This window comes from Neomonachus schauinslandi, chromosome 8, assembly GCF_002201575.2.
Source record: "Neomonachus schauinslandi chromosome 8, ASM220157v2, whole genome shotgun sequence".
Lineage (NCBI taxonomy): Eukaryota > Metazoa > Chordata > Mammalia > Carnivora > Phocidae > Neomonachus > Neomonachus schauinslandi.
In genome coordinates, this window is record NC_058410.1 from 49,297,474 (window position 1) to 49,315,233 (window position 17,760).

Consider the following 17,760-nt stretch of genomic DNA (forward strand, 5'->3'; position numbering starts at 1 on the left):
TTATTATTTCAGTAAAGAAGTGATGAAGTTCTTAATTGAAATCTGGTCTAAATTGATCAGTAAGAGTTCAGAGTGTTTTTCAATGTTTGACAATTTTTGGTACTCGGTAACTTTCAGGAATGTCTGATTTTTCAGTCTTCTTCCTTCCATCTAATTTACATAAATCAAATGCCTAGTTTTAATTTCATCTCTTCCACTAGACTTCTATTTACTGATCTACATCCTCATCCACTGAATCCTACTGAACTTACAGTCAGCACCACACAATATTGTAAGACAAAAATTGTTTCAGTACTTCGTGTGTATCTTAGATTGTAGGCTTCCTGGAGCTGGATATATGTCTTGATTTCTTTTGAATACTCCAGAAGGCCTGGAAGTTAATGTCGGGAGTATCCAGCTTCAACGAACACTGATTGGGTCTCTGAAGCGCTTTTTTGTCAAAGTGTATAAACTACCTAGTTTCGGTTGTAGCCTGACACGCCTATTTGGGGTTTCTTTGTGCTCATCGACACTGTTTTCTGTTAGAAGAAAGGGCTTGTTGGATAGCCGCACGAAAGCAGAGCGTCCCGAGGAATCTGATTAAACGGAATTTGACCCAACTCCCAGGGGGTTGAGACTGTGAACAAAAACTAAACCTCTGATAGCCCATAAACACTTTTAAAGACACACATTTTAAAATCCTACTCCAAAGCCTAGTTACCCGACAGTTACCCCAGCCTCCGGAGCTGCCGAAGCTCAAAGATGTTGGCAAGCAGCAGTATCTACGGTCCGGAGGCCCCGTCGCTATGGTAACGGTGGGACGCAAGTACCTTAGCTCACCCTTCTGACGGAAAAACTTAGCTTGATTCTAGGGAAGAGCGTTGCGACGGCAGTGACTTGCGGCGGCAGCGTGACTTTACGGCTTCCCGGCTCCTCCAGGCGCGCCGCTGGTGGGCGGGGCTTGCAAGGGAGTACGAAAGTGGGCGCGGGCTGTCTAGTACCTCGGTTTGCCGTGCCGCAGCATGACCCAGTCGGTGGTCGTACAGGGTAAGCTGCGCGGGAGGGTGGGCACTCCGTCGCCGCGCGGCCGAGTGGCCTTGTTTGCCACCTAATGGCTACTCTCTTTCCCTCCTCTCGCTGATCGCAGTCGGCCAGTGCGGAAACCAGATCGGCTGCTGCTTCTGGGATCTGGCGCTGAGGGAGCATGCCGCGGTCAACCAGGTACCGGCCCAGTCGCCTAAGCAAGAATCAGTGCATTTGACCTTTTATCTGACCGGCATAAGGTGTATGGGATCTTCTCAGGAAAGAACAAACTGGTTTTTAAACGTTTGTTGGCGTTAGAACAAATGCTGGCCAAAGATTTTAGTCTTAAGTCTCCCTGATTCTCAGGATCTCATTTTTATCAGGATTCTTGTGAAGAGCAATGAGATAGTATTGGGGAAGTACTTTGTAAAATAGGTAACATGTGTGGTATTATATTACTGAATTTAATCAACTTTAAAATGATCACCAGGAATCCAGAAAAAGCTCTCGTTTGACGCACCTTCTACAATCCTATGGGGACTCCTTTCTTCAGCACCCTCTGCTAAACTTAATCCATAGATTTTATGGCATTTATTCTTTAGGTAGTAAGAATCAGTCTAAGCACTTTATGATAACTTGCATTTTTGCTGCTGTTCTCATAGTCAAAGATCAGCCATTACGGTATTGTGAGATTATTAAATCGAAAGGATTTCATTTGGGAAAGAGACAAAACTTAATCAAATGTTATATATACTTTTTTCTTTTTAGAAAGGAATTTATGACGAGGCAATAAGCAGCTTCTTTAGAAATGTGGATACCAGGTAAGATGGGATTGAAGTCTATCACGTAGCCTAATGATTCTTTTCATGTCATCAGATTGGGTGAGACCTCTTCAAAGGACAATAAAACAGTTGATAACTATAAAAAAGTCTGGCTTTTTTGTTTTTCTAATTATTGAAAGCATATTTTTTTCTCATTATTCCCATATCATTAATATTTCTCATATTATTCTGCAGAGCAGGACAGCAGGTTTCCTTTTAAGGCCATATGAAGGAACAAAAAGAACCTTTAGTGTGCCTTCTCTTATTTTTATTTATTTTTAAAGATTTTATTTATTTGAGAGAGAGCGGGCGCTAGCACAAGTGGGAGCAAAGGGAGTGTAGAACAGACTCCCCAGTGAGCAGGGAGCCCAACATGGGGTTTCATTGCAGGACCCCAGGATCATGACTTGAGCGGAAGACAGACACTGAACCAACTGAGCCACCCAGGCGCCCCCAATGTGCCTTTTTTTTTTTTTTGAAAAAGATTTTTATTTATTTATCTGACAGAGAGACAGGAGAGAGGGAACACAAGCAGGGGGAGTGGGAGAGGGAGAAGCAGGCTTCCCATTGAGCAGGGAGCCCGATGCGGGGCTCGATCCCAGGACTTTGGGATCATGACCTGAGCCGAAGGCAGCCGCCTAACCGACTGAGCTACCCAGGCGCCCCTCATGTGCCTTCTTTTTCTTTTTTTTTTTTTTTTAAAGATTTTATTTATTTATTTGAGAGAGAGAGAATGAAAGAGAGCGAGTACATGAGAGGGGGGAGGGTCAGAGGGAGAAGCAGACTCCCTGCCGAGCAGGGAGCCCGATGCGGGACTCGATCCCAGGACTCCAGGATCATGACCTGAGCCGAAGGCAGTCGCTTAACCAACTGAGCCACCCAGGCGCCCCTCATGTGCCTTCTTTTAACATGACCTTGAAATGAAGTTTTACTGAAGGACTACTGAAAGTTTCCCTCAGGGTATATTGTTAATGCATTCAAGAATGACTAACTTTTGAAAGAAAAATATATTTTTTACACTTCTGTGACACTATTTGTAGTCAGGAATATTTGTTCTGTGAATAGAATGTGCTAAAAAGGAGAACAACAGTTGTCAAATTACTTTTGTTTATATAATAAAGAGCATATGTATCTTTTATCTGAATGTAATTTTGACATTCAAGGTATGTCCATGAGCTTTTAATGTTTAATCATAAAGTTTGTGTATTTTGAAAATAATAAAACTAAACTGTGGTGGACTTGAACTAAATAATATATCATGAATATCCACCTTTATCTAATTCAGTAAAAATTCTAGTTCTAGTTTGAATTAGTTGGTTGGGTATTTGAGGTGAGTTATCTCCTAGGGAAGGCTAATTAGTCTCCACTTCCTTGGTGAATCCCAGAGTCTGACCCTCAGACTTGCAAACTCAGAAAACTTGTTAACATCTTGAGAATGAGTACATTGCTTTCCAGTACAGGCAGATAAACCAAACTCAAAGAGAATGGGAGATTAAAAAGCAGAAAATCAATGTAGTAATTGATAGTAGGAACCATAACTCAAGAGCACCAGATCTTCCTTTCCCTTCAAAAGCACTTTCTCTTCTGTAGGAAATCTACCTGAAAAGCTAAATAATAGAAGGTTGCTTGGTGATCATGGAATCAGACCAAGGGGAGTTAGGTGTTTACCTTAATGATTGGTGTCATTTATCTTTATTATATGGAGATATCTGCTATCTAGGATTCCCTCTTGTTTGTGAACTAGAACATCCTCTGCCCTAAATACTGTTAAGAGACTCAAATTTGCTTTTGTAATACTTCCTTTTATGTGCTTCCCTTCTAAGTAAATTCCCACTCTCATCCCCTCTACTCTTGATGGCCAATCCTTTCATTAAGTATTACTTAGTCGAGACTCAGCTGGGGAGCTAGTCTTTCTTAATAAGGCGACTACATAACTGTACTCTCCTGTACTCTGTTTAATAATTTAACGTGAGGGCATTCTTATTTCCCCAATCCCAAGTTTATCCAAAAAGGGGAGATGAGTCTTGGCATTTTACTCTTCTATGTACTAGCAACACCTGCCAGCATCTGTTCCATGTTAGTACAAAAAAAACTTTGAAAAACAAGACCACATTTTTGTGTATACTTGTATATCTGTTTGAGGAAATGACCATACCTTTTTAATAGCATACTAGGAATTTACCTATACTAGCGGTTAACAAACCTTTCCTGCAAAGGACCAGATGGTAAATATTTTAGGTTTTGCAGACCATAAGGTCTGTGTCACATCTGTTTGACTCTGCTGTTCTAACAGGAATGCAGGTATAGCTTACTAGTGCATATCAAGTGGGCATGGCTATGTTTGAATAAAACTTTATTTAGGAAAATAAGCAGCTGGTCAGAGTTGGCCCAAGGACCATAGTTTACCGACCCAGTCTATAGCATCATCTGTGCTCAGTTCAACTTCCTTTTATATATTGTCTTCTTGTAAATTGTATTGACTCATACCCTGTGTTTGGTCATAGATGTAGTTACTTTAGTTCAACATGAAATTCTAGGAACAACCGTAGATACTCAATGATATATAACTGACATATCAGTTGATGTATGTTTGGCTACAATAGGAAACCTCATTAATGGTGGCTTACACAAAGTATCCAGTTATCCCATATAAAGAAATCTGGAAATCAGGTGATTTAGGCTTGGAGAAATGCCTTAAAAGACCAAGGTACTTTCGTTTCATTATTCCTATTGTGTTGGCTTCTTGTCCTCATGTTTATTTTTTTATAACTATAAAGTGGCAGCCTCCACTCCATGCATCATATCTTTATTCCTGTTCAAGGTAGGAAAAGGGAAGAGTTGGCACCAACTGCATCTGGTCGTCCTTATCAGAAAAGCTTCCCAGAAGCTTTTCATCTCATTAGTAAGAACTGGATTACATGGCCAGCCCTAACTATAAAGAAAGCCAGGGGAAAAAGTACCTCACTTTTCAGCCTAAGGGGAGGGTAGACAAGGGAGAAGAATGGGAATGGCACCTTCTACGTTGCCTTTTGTGTCTACCTCACCAGGCCTGTAAGTAGCTTTATTATATAAATGGGAATTAACTTAATTGCCTAACAGCAGCATTAGCCTTGGAAGATCTTTTGACCTTTTCTCATTCTTTATCTTTCAGAGTGGTTGGTGATGGTGGCAGTATTTCCAAGGGGAAAATTTGTTCTTTGAAAGCACGAGTAAGATCTGTATACTTGGATTCTTATATTGTGTGTGTTTTAAAAATAACTATACTTCTGTAACAGAATAAACTTTTAACTTCTAAAATTTTAAAAAAGTATTTACTAAGCCATATTTTAATATAAATATAATTAGGCAGACATTTTATATCTTCCTGGAACTTTAGGGGGAAAATTTTGTGCTTAAAGTAAAAACTCTGTATCTTTAGCATTTTTTTTATAAATGTTTCAGGGGAAATACACATCTGGGTAAATGATAACAAAAGGAGCTTTCTTAATTCTAAGCCTCAAACACGTACTAATGCAGGTTAATTTTTCATTTGAAGATAATGGAACATTTCTTTGCATCAGTTACTATTCCCAGTACAAAGCACGGATCCAGCCACGTTATAGTGAATACTATAACCATGTAAGACCTCTTGAACAAAAATGCTTTGAGTCAGTAGCCCATATTTAGTCATAATCTCATTCCAACAACACTTCCACGATTGTTTCTCTACAACAAACTGCTTTTTCCAGTTGTTGATCAATTAATTTAACAGAAAAGCAGTTTGGATAGAAGGAATTGAGACAATAAGGATCAGACCTGGAATTGTGCCTGGAAGAGTGAAAAGCAATCATTTTGTGGTATCTCGGAACTGTCTCCTTGTATCTGTAGTCTCTGATGTCCTTGGAAAACAAAATTTAGTGGCAGAGACCATGTGCTTGTAGGCTGTTCGGATGATTAACAGTTGGTATCCTGCATGCTATGGAGAGCGCTAACATCCCAATCCAAATCTTACAGAAAAAGGAACATTGACATTTCCCAGAGCACTCCCAATTTGAGCTCTTTCCCAGGACCCTATCAGTGAGCAAGGTAGGAGATGGAGGAAATACCTTTGGGAAAGAATAAATCAGTGTGTGTCTGTCACCTTTGACTTGTCCTAGGAAGGTACTCTTCCATTTCTCCTTAAGAGTCTTGGTATTATGTGGTTGTGATCACTGAAGAGTCTAGGCTTCACAAGATAACTTGGTGGTTAGGCCCTTCCACCGTGTCCAGTATTCTAGGTTAATGGGCAAATACTCAGAGTTTTGTAAATCCTATATTACAATTAAGGGAGAGCTCAAAGACCAGAAAGCTATCACCAGGTTGCTCTGGCAGAAAACAATAAACATCAAATCCTAGAACAGTTGTCACTCCAGACCTTGGTTGGCTGCATGAGGAACCCAGAATAATTCCTCCTCATTTAATTTCCAAATGAAAAACAAAGGCTTGATGTGACTAGAATTGAAATTCTATACCATGTCAGCGTTTTTAATGCTCAGTGACGATGACAGGGATGATTCTCTCAAAACTGACTCCAAGAGGTGCTTGAATGTCAGTTTGTATTCTGCCTGTTCCTTCCTTTGCCAGACTGCAAGGTAGCTGAGGGTAATCTTCCACAAATTCTCTTAAATAAGTCTGTTTTGGAACAAAGCCATTATAAGCTAATTTTTTTTTTCTTTTTGTAATCTTACACAACTTGTAATATACTACAATTTGCCCACACAGTGAAGTCTCTCTTATGGTTGATTAGATGTTAAAGTCAACATCTAGGTAACACTTGCATATTATCATAAAATATCCTAGAAAAACCCTAAATTGCCAGTAAATAGCCCTATATAGTCCAGTATACATGAAGTGTATGTATATTGCTTGCTGTATATAAGAGAGCACATTTGTTACATAATTTTATAGTCTTTCTAATATACTACTGTGATATACTATTGTACACTTAGAAATAGAATATTTCTAATATACTGGGTAAGACTACTTCAATTGCTTGCTTATAGTAGCATAGTTAACTACACAAACAAACAAACAAACAAAAAACAAAAAGAGCATAGAGTTTGGTGGTTAAGACTGAAGATTCTGCAGCCAGACTAGCCAGGTTTGAATCTCCGCTCCATCACGTACTAGCTGGGTGATCACGGCTAAGTGATTTAGCTTTCCTAGGCCTCAGTTTTCTCAAGTGTAAAGCGGGGGTAATTATAGTACCTATGCACCAGGTTGTGAGGATCAAATGGGGTAATACATACAAAGCACTTAGAATACTGTAAGTGCCTCAAGTCACAGGGTCACAAGAACTAAAAAAGCCTGCAAACCAAGCACTTTCTCTGTGACCCTGAATCAAAGAGTTAATAGCTTTGTAGGGTACTCTGTTATTTCAGAATTTTTTTCAGCTTTTTTAACTATTTATTTTACCTTTTCACTTACCTTCCTCAGTGTAGAAAACATGGGAAGTACAAAACAGTGAGGGTAGGGGTTTTATAATCCTACTGCCAAGCTATCCTTGCCTACATTTTGCTGTGTTTCCCTTCAATCTTTTCTATTTTTCTTTCCGTACTTAATTTTATGTTTTATATTCTCATTTTCTTCTTGGTAATAAAGGTTATCTCCCATGTCAATAATGTTTGCGGTAATGAATTAGATTTTCTTGGGTATAGAGACCCATTGTCATCTTTGACTTCTATCCAGGGCCTTGGTTTGCACCTGATAGTAAGTTTACTGATTTGAACTGGACAGTTTTGGGCTGCAATTCATGAAGAGCAGCATGGTTGTTCCTGGTAAGCAAGTGTATTAACATACCCTACATTTATTGAGAATTTTTTTCTGGCTAGGGCACCTTTTAAATTTCTGAGTCCTTGTTCTCAGAACATTTACAATCACATAGGCACATGATAAAAGAATCGTTAGAAAATCAGTTGAGGGGATTATTCAGTTCCTCCCTCTGCGCCCACATGGTATTTCGGAGTAGGATAAGAGTTTAGAACCCACCTTTTAATTGTATTCCACCTCCTGAGCAGAGTGAAATGACTTTTTCATTCTTATAACAGATTCTACATAAAGATTTGATTAAGCTTAAACTATAAAAAGGACAATGCTACTTTTAGTTCATAAATTTATTTACAGAGTTACTAACTTTAAAGAAAAATATGCTAATTTAATTTTATTTCTTTCTCAGGCTGTCTTGATTGACATGGAGGAAGGGGTAGTAAATGAAATTCTGCAGGGACCATTGAGAGATGTGTTTGATAGCAAGCAGCTCATCACTGATATTTCTGGCTCAGGCAATAATTGGTGAGAATATGCTGTATGTAAAAATTGAATGTCATCTGAAAAAAATGAATGATCTTTCCTTCATTCTAATAGGTCCTGCTGACATGAAAGCAAGATCTAACCTGCCAGACCTGGTTCTAGGCTTTTCAGCCCATCATCTTTTCCTGCATAAATGATGGGATTTCTCAACGCTGAAAAGTCACCTGTATCATAGTTCTTTCTCACCTTTTTTTAAGAAAAAATCATGAAAAATGGATTTACTAAATTCCTTGTAAATTGATTCTTAAATAATACTAGTAACAAAAGTTTTAACTATTTTTATAAACTGTTCTCTTACCTATATTATTTGACTCTACCAAGTTCTCCAGCTGGTCAGACTTGATTGGACTGGTAAGAGGTGCAAGCCAGACCAGTATCCCAGCATTTAAGCTCAGCCTAAGGCTGTGTTTAGCTCTTACATTATATAACTGTTCTCCTTAATGGGGTAAAAAGCTTTAACAGTGATCATTTGAAAATTTACATTGAGACTGTTTTTGTTGTTTTTTAAAAATTAAGTAGCTTCTTATTATTTGCAAGTCTAATATTTACTATTTTATCTATTTGCAATCTGTCTCTCAGGTTCCTAATGTGTAGTAATATCATTTTACTAAAGCATGAACTTACTGGGTCTCTGGCTGGCTCATTTGGAAGAGCGTGCAACTCTTGATCTTAGGGTCATGAGTTCAAGCCCCATGTTGCGGGTAGAGATGACTCTAATAAATAAACCTTTAAAGTATGAATTTACATTTTGCATTCTTAGACATTCATCTGGTGGGAACCAGCCACTAAATGAATTCACCTGCCCACTTAACTGGCTTTTCACTAATTGTGTAACTTTTTCTGTAATTTTTTGAGTTACACAACCATGGAAGTCATTCATTCATTTTTTTCATCATTTTTAATGCATCAAAGTGCTCCTTGCAAATCTGATTAATCAAAAAGGCTTACAGAGCCTTATGAGTATCAGTTTTCTATTGTGTATCATTTCAGCTAATGATAACATGATGTGATCAATGTTTTCTCCTATATTAAACCAATATGTTAGTTCAGAATTTTTTATTTTTAATGTCTTTGTAGTTAACCACATGCTGCCTTTTAATATGTAAAACTTACTGTGATCAGAGTTCATTTTAAATGGAGATGAGAAAAAACTATGTAACTAAAGTCTTATACTTAAAAAAAAGAGAAGATGAATTTAGAAAACCATAGCTTAATATCCATTGATAATGAGCTATTTTATCAGGATATTTGAGGATTATACATCTTTGTATTTGTTACATTTTCTATCTAGTATCTCTGAAATATCACAATATGATTTATACATATGAAACAAGAATTAATATAGTAAAAATGCTTTTTCAAGTTTTTCTGTAGTCTTTTCATTTAGATCAGAAATAATAAAATCTTGAAATAATAAATGCCAGGGTGTTTTGTGATTTATATTCTTTTTTTCAGGGCTGTGGGGTACAAAGTTTTTGGCAGTCTTTATCAAGAACAGATTTTAGAGAAACTCAGAAAGTCGGCAGAGCACTGTGATTGTTTGCAGTGTTTTTTTATAATACATTCCATGGGAGGAGGTAAAGTTATTCACTCATTTCCCTGTAATAATGTGACAGTGTACGTGGGAATTCATTTTGCAAACAGTAGTCTGTTTTCAGACCTATGCCTAATAAAGGTACAACTTTTAACAGTGTATGTGTTTGAGTATATACATAACTGCTTCTTACTTTAAATTTTTGTCAAATTTTGTTGCCATTACCATTGCTTATAAATTGAAGCCCTTTTAAGAGTCAGTACAACTGAATCTGAAGTTTTTTCTTCTTCTACTTTTAGTTTCTTTTTTAAAATTTCCAACTACATTTCAGTACATGAGAGCTTTCTGGGAATACTGACTTTCTCCTAAGAGTTTGCTTGTGTAGTCTTGTATCCCACCTAGAAGCTAAGCATTTCTGGTTTGTTCATAGGTATCCTTGCTAAGAAATATCAGTACTCTTTAACTGCCTTCCAACCTTTCTTGTGTCCAATAAGAAATAGAGATAAAAGAAATCCTTTAAGTCAGCTCCTTTAAATCATTACTTTCATAGTAATTACCTTGACCTAGAATAAATGATCTGTATTGCTTTCATTCCCCAGGGAAGCCTGTACCTTGCAAATGAAGTATTTTGCTCCTCTGTGTTATGAACTAGAAACATACCGTATTTTGCTGATTTCCAATAGGATTAGTGAGTTTTAAAAGAAAAATTTGCGATGCTATTTTTCTCCAAGCTCAGATTAAGATTTTATATTCACCAAGTTATATAAATTGATTTTTATACATATTATTCAATATGATAACATTTTAAAATTAAAGTTATAATTGTTACATAACCATGCCTTTAGAGGACCATCATAATCATTAAATTAAGAAATAAATTTTCTTTGTACTAGTATAATTAACCTGCAAGTTTGGATAAGTTTTCAAAAAACCAATTTGATTTATAGTTCATTATGGTGCCTTTTTTAATCCCTCTATTACTCAAAATCTCAGAAGATTATACTTTATTCATAATTTACTGGCAAAAATAAATAATAGTGAAGGTTAAAATGGTCTCCTTTCCCACATCTAAATCCTAGTCTCTCTCCTCACAGGTAATCAAGTTTGCCTATGTCTATATCCTTCCAGATATTTTCTGTGCCTTTAAAAGTGTGTGTGTTTATTTTAACATAAGATCATGCAGTACATATTATTCCAACATTTTTTCACTTTATGTCTTTCCCAAATGTCTTTCAGTATCTTCTCTGTCTCCTAGAATTCAGTTGTGTTAATATATAAAAATTTTTGAAGTCCATTTTCCATTAGTGGATGTTGTTTATGATATTTAGTTATAGCAAACAATCCCCACTTGAACATCTGGTACATAACATTTCTGCTCATTTATGCCTCTATAGATATACGTAGTATTCCCAGAAGGAAAATGGGACCAAAGAATATGTACATTTTAAATTTTGATTGATATTATTAAATACTCTCCTATATTATTTCACCAATCCATATTATTAGAAACAATGTATACAGGTTTATTTCCCCACACTGTCACTAACACTGAGTATTATAAAACATTAATACATTCAAAATTAGATTGTTTTAATTTGGATTTCTTTGATTAGAAGAAGAGTTGAGCATCCTCACATCTATTCACCATTTGATTTATTATGAATTACGTATTTACATACTTTACCCATTTTTCTGTTGTATTACTCGTGTTTTTTTGGTTGTTGATTTGTGAGACCTCTTTATTAAAGAAGTTTAGTCCATCATATATGTTGGAGATTTTTTTCTTAGTTTGCCTTTTTCATTTTGTTTATAGGTTTTATATATGTATGTGTTTATATGTTTAATTTTTAATGGAATCAGAACTGTCTTCTATATAATGCTCTGGTTTTTAATGTATGTTCCTACCCAAAAAAGCCATAAAATTCCAAGTTCCTCACAGTTTTATTTTGAATCATTTATGCAGGGTTTTTTTGTTTTTGTTTTTGCAATTTTAATCCTCAGGAACAGGATCTGGACTTGGCACATTTCTTTTAAAGTTGCTTGAGGATGAATTCCCAGAAGTATACAGATTCGTGACATCAGTTTATCCTTCTGGTGAGGATGATGTCATAACCTCACCTTACAATAGCATCTTGGCAATGAAGGAACTTAATGAGCATGCAGACTGTGTGTTGCCCATTGACAACCAAGTAAGAAATGACATTGTAATTTATGAATATTTAAACATTCAGTCTTGTGTTATGCTTATATGTGCATAGGAAACATTCTCTTCACTTTTCAGCCTTCCCATCTAAGAGGAGAAATAAATTCAAATTGTTTTTCTTTCTCTTCTTTCCTTCCTGGTAAAATGTCATCTGTGTCTGCTCTTGTTAATAGCTTCTCTCCCAATATTTTTCCTTTAAAAGTCTTTATTTGACATCATTAGCAAAATTGACCTCATGGTGAATTCTGGAAAGTTGGGCACAACTATAAAGCCAAAGAGTCTGGTTACTTCAAGTGCTGGGGCTGTCAAAAAGTGGCACCAGAGGCCCTTTGATGCAATGAACAACATTGTGGCCAATTTGCTGCTGAACCTAACAAGGTAATCCTATTGATTGCAAAACTTAGGACAGTTTGAAAACTTCACTTGGCCTCTGATGATACTTGCAGTTGCGTTTTTGTAGTAGCATTTTTCAGTTTTTTCTAAGTCACAGGAGCTTCTTTTTATTTTATTTTATTCTGTCTAGTGTTTTCAGATCTTGGAGTGATAGACCAGAACTTTAATTTCTATTACTCCAAAGCAGCATTTTCCCAGGTGCATTCCAGAGAATATTAATAGGTGTTAAATGAAAAAAGTTTGTCACAGATAAACACTTGAGAACTTGGTTAGATAACAGTAAGCGTATTTTCTTTGCTGTAGTTTGTCCTCATTTTTTAAAGCAGCTAATGTTTACCTCCTTATTGTTAGTTGGTCCAAAATATACCCTTGACTTTGATCTAGAAGATTGCTTTGGCATTATTATATTCCAAATTATAGAGCACATTAGGCAGACCCTTGAAGAATTTAGTGACGTTTATAGACTTATTAATTATTGACCTGTATGTGTTTAACTCAGTCTGCTTTAAGATATTTTTATATGTGTAATGTGCAACATAATAGTGTGTTGGTTACACATCATATAATCCACAAATAAGAATTGCTATAGATGTTGTGTGTTACATTTTAATTACCTTTATACATGATATTCATGATACTAAATTTCACTAATACAGAAAAAAGGAGCATATATTCTCTACTGAAGAACAGTGTACAAAAGGATTTAAGAATGCCTGCTGAATAAATAAAGCTACATTCAAAGTATAAAATTTTAACATTTTTTTTCTCTTGCTTTGTTAATTTTTTAGCTCTGCAAGGTTTGAAGGGTCCCTTAATATGGACCTTAATGAAATCAGCATGAATTTAGTCCCTTTTCCTCAACTGCATTATCTTGTGTCAAGCCTAACACCTCTATATACACTGGCAGATGTTAACATTCCTACCCGAAGGTAAGATGTAGTAACTATTCTAATGACTTGATAATTTGAATTACTTTTTAAAAAAATTTTTTTTAAGTTTGTAGTAACTCTGGGTATTTTTTCGTGTCATTTTCTTTGTGTCATTTTCATTATTTGAATCCTTTATTTTACAAGTCATTGTTTAAAAAGTGAATATGAAACCATTTGACATTAAATCTAAATTTTTAAGCTAATGAAATTCATAAAGATTTGGTTTTTATTGAAAAAGATTTCAGGGCTTTGAAGTCTGACATACTTAAGTCTGAATGCTAATTCTGTCAATAGCTATAGGACCTTGGGCAGGTGGACCTACCTCATACCCTTGTTGGGTATATTAAATAAGAGTATCTTTAAAGTTCTTATCACAGTCCAGCACCATAGAAGGCTTTCCAGTGTTACTGTTGATGGTAGCTGCTATATATAATTTCCAGAACACCTTGTTTTGTAACTGTATGTCATTTATAAGCATAAAACTTAGTCTACTTAATAAAAAAATGTAGTTGAAAAATATTCTGAGCATATACAGTGATGATAAGCTTGAAAAGGTCCCACTGGCATCCACAGTTGACTGAGGGAAAAGGTCCTGTCAAACTCTGTAAGAGGAAAGTATGTAAATGATAACCAGATTAAAGATCTTTTTTATAGTTTAAATTTTGGCAAAATAACAATTCTGCACTGTAAATGTCACAGTGCTATTAACTTTTATTTAAGCTGTTAACAAATAAACAGTTATGCCAACTAATAGGACTCTTTCTGCGTGGAATGGTGATGACCTTAAGTTAAGCAACTTGCATTGTATGTGGAACATGGTAATCATTCACTAAATGTTCACTGTTATTATCAGCCCCGCATATTAAAAATTAGTGTATTTAAATAATATGTGGACACAGAGAATGTAAATTGGTGCTAAACTATTTATTGTACAGTAGTGATAGTCCAAACATTTTTACATTTAAAGTTAATTCTTAAAAAATAAAGACAGGGAATTTCTAATTAAATTCAGCATAAAGAAAAAAATGTTTGACTTGGTCCTTCAACCTGAATGTTTCAAAGCCAATTAAACTTCTTTTAATTCCGCTTTTGGCATATTTTGATAAAAATTATACTGTTGCAGCATTTTGTATTCATATAATCATAATTTGTTACAAAGGTTTATTTTTAAAAATGTGTTTGTGAAAATGTATAAGGGACTTTAAAGATTTTATACTCTTAGGGAACTTGTCACAATGTTCTTTCTATCTTTGTGTTCTTTTTTCCCTTTTTTTCTGCTGTACTATAGATATTTCAGAGGCGGTCATATCAGCACATGAACACGTTTATCTGTCCTTGAGTAAAATAATAAATTGTTTTAAAATTGTACTATTAAAAGTCAGTTTTAAAACTCTTTAATTTCTTATTAGTAGTGAGAATGGTTTTTGTTGTACCTTTTATTAATAAATGTCAGTCCTGTACCTCATCCCATTTTTATCACATGAAAATAATAAGCACATATGAGAAGTGTGTATATGTTTCTTGAAATTCCATATTTCTAATGTGAATAAAGATAAGTATCCCAAAATTACAAATAGCTCCTTACTAGTTTTTATATTTTGCAGCAGAGGATAAATCAAGAATGAATTTGCCCACTTGTTGTTGTTTAGTGGTTCTTATCCTTTTCTGGGTTTCCTTAACTCCATAAAAATGCCCAAAAGCACATATACACCAAATTTTGAACACAGTAGCAGAGGATTTACAAACACCCCACAGCTCACCATTCCCTAAAGGAGTCTTCTGTTCTTCTTGCTGTCACATAACCAAGATCGAATGTAAGCTCCAGTAAAGTAGAAATTTTTGTTGTTCAGTACTGGGTCTCTTGCACTTAAAATAGTGCCTGCACATAGAAGGCATTTAGTAAGTATCTGTTGAATGAATAGGTAACACTGATTTCTGCAGCTCTTCCCAGACATGATATAGATTCAGCACACAGAATCTAGAGTTATCTAGGGAACCTAATTATATTTGTATTGAGTTAAGTGGGATTTAAGAACCAGGCTGGGGCTATATTAAAGACACAGGATCCTGTGTATTATTAGATATACATATGTTGGCACCTTTTTCTTCCTCTCTAAATAAAGGATAAAAGATGTCCTCCTCTCTTCTCATATTTCTCATCAAGATTGTTTTGAGAAAATGATAGCTGAAATGTAGAAGGTGTTTGTGTGTGTTTATTTACCTGTAGGTGACTATCTTTGTACTTTGTAGTTCTACATAGAAGAAATAATATTTTGTATAAACAGTGATTCTTTCATTGTTCTAGGTTGGATCAGATGTTTTCAGATGCCTTTAGTAAAGATCACCAGCTAATTCGGGCTGACCCCAAACATAGTCTCTACCTCGCCTGTGCCCTTATGGTTAGAGGAAATGTACAGGTTTCAGATCTTCGCAGAAATATTGAAAGGTTTGATTTTATATTTTCATGGTAATTTATGTATACTACTAGCATAGTAGTTCAGATGGCCTCTCTTCGAATTCTAGCATTGCCACTTAACTAAAGGGTGACCTTGAGCAAACTACTTAGCCTTATTTTTCTCAAATGTAAAATAAGAATAATAATGGTACAAAATTGTTATTTTTGAATAGTGAATGATATAGGAAATATTTTATTTTCTGAAAGTGTTCAGAAAATTTAACTACTGTTGTTTTATTACTACCACTACACTGCTTCTAAGTTTGTGTTTTACTATTTTTTGACAGTCTGTTTTTAGGAAAACTACTCTATTGAATTACAAAGTAAGGAAAATTGTAATTTTTTTTAAATTGTAATATTTTCATCTCTTTTTCATCCCCAGATTTAATGCCCTCCTAACTAAATGTCCCTTAGCTCACTGTCAGACTGTACCGTGATACTACTAATAGTAAAAAGTAGGTAACTCACGTTACCTACTGAGCAATTAGAATGGTACCATCAGTAATGTCTGCTGCCATATATGGCAGATACTTTCAGTACCTTCATTCTCACCTTTGGGTTTTTGTATTTCAGATTAAAACCTTCTCTACAGTTTGTCTCCTGGAATCAAGAAGGCTGGAAAACCAGCCTGTGTTCAGTCCCTCCTGTGGGCCATTCCCATTCATTATTAGCTCTAGCAAATAACACATGCGTGAAGCCTACCTTCATGGAACTGAAAGAGAGATTCATGAGGCTCTACAAGAAAAAGGTAATTATCAGTACACCTTCGTAACTATATGTGTTTATTTTGGCTATTTAAGATGTCTTCTCACAAATTACACTATCACAAATCAAGGGCAATCCTGACTGCTCTATTCACTGTACTGATTATAACTGAAGAGGAGAGGTTTACTTGGACTATCTAAAGGAGAAATCTCGTGAGTTTATTGGGATTGGAGTTCTCCTTTCTCTTGTAAAGCTGAGTGCAGTGTCACTTTAATAAAGAATTATTTATGTTTTAGGATAGTTATTCATGTATTAAATTTTCTGAAAATGGTCAACATTATCCAGTTTTTTATTTATAGGCTCATCTTCATCACTATCTACAAATTGAAGGGATGGAAGAAAGCGGTTTCATGGAAGCTGTGTCATCTTTATCAGGGCTCATAGAGGAATACAACCAACTGGATGCCACGAAAAGCATGCCTGTGGAAGATTTTCCTAGACTAAGCATAGCTGTGTAAAAAAGAAACCCCAAGATACAACTTTTACTTTTCTTAATTTTACACTGGAATTTGTCACCTTTTCTTTCTGTTTCAGAATTTTTGTGATTCAGAAAACCCAGTTTGCACTTTTCCTATTAGAAAGCATTTTTGTCTTAAAAAAAAAAAAAGTGATTTTCATTTCATCACAATTTGTGGGTGATACCAGTCTGTGAAATTAGTGAAGTCCTACTACCTTAACTTCAAACATATGTCTTCAATAAAAATCTTATAAGGTATATTTTTATATTTATTTATAATTTATTTTTTCATATTCTGTTTAAATTCTCCTGATTTTTTAAAAGCAAGTACAGGTTTTATTACAACTATGAAGGAGGTTTTGTTTCTTCTTTGGGTAACCACATGTTTGCACTCAAAAGAATGAAAATTTACACTTTAACATTTATATGTATTAAGTTATCTTTAAATATAATGCTTTTTTATTAAACCAGTTGATTTCATAATAATAAATGTCCATATTTTTAAACAGTAATGCTTGTTATTGGTTTTGCTTGTCACCATTTATATAAGCAAACAGAACATTACTTGGCTTGACATCTTCCAAACTCCACGGGAAAATGGCTATAATAGTCTAGTGAACATGTTCCAGTTATTATACTCTCCAGTTATAGTTAACATTAATTTATCTTTAAATACAATTTATATTTTAAATCCATAGGTGGATTTATCACTTAAGGAAGTGATTGTTAGGAACAATTTATTCTCAAGCCAAAATAATCTGTGCTTTCTTTAGTGCTAAGTTTTTAAGTTTCTTTCCTTTTCAAAGTAAGGATACTGCTCTTGATCTATATCTTGGAAATTTTGTTTTTTACAATATTTGGTATAAAAACTTTT

General features: G+C 35.1%; 1 protein-coding gene across 1 annotated transcript; it reads left to right on the plus strand.

Moving 5' to 3' along the window:
- The first annotated feature begins 940 nt into the window (after positions 1-940).
- TUBE1 (tubulin epsilon 1) lies at positions 941-17,698 on the plus strand. Its single transcript, XM_021693317.2, has 12 exons — positions 941-1,026; positions 1,127-1,200; positions 1,771-1,823; positions 4,975-5,032; positions 8,017-8,132; positions 9,606-9,727; positions 11,686-11,873; positions 12,090-12,265; positions 13,069-13,209; positions 15,515-15,655; positions 16,238-16,412; positions 16,729-17,698. Exons 1-12 carry the CDS (start codon positions 1,002-1,004, stop codon positions 16,885-16,887), a joined length of 1,428 nt encoding a protein of 475 aa, XP_021548992.1. The 5' UTR covers positions 941-1,001; the 3' UTR covers positions 16,888-17,698.
- Positions 17,699-17,760: the final 62 nt, after the last annotated feature.

What these genes read in the sequence shown, in the direction of transcription:
- TUBE1 (XM_021693317.2), top strand. Translation starts at nt 1,002, where the DNA reads ATGACCCAGTCGGTGGTCGTACAGG. An exon ending in CCAGTCGGTGGTCGTACAGG is followed by an intron (nt 1,027 to 1,126) that starts GTAAGCTGCGCG and finishes CGCTGATCGCAG; the next exon opens with TCGGCCAGTGCGGAAACCAG. An exon ending in TTGCTGCTGAACCTAACAAG is followed by an intron (nt 12,266 to 13,068) that starts GTAATCCTATTG and finishes TTAATTTTTTAG; the next exon opens with CTCTGCAAGGTTTGAAGGGT.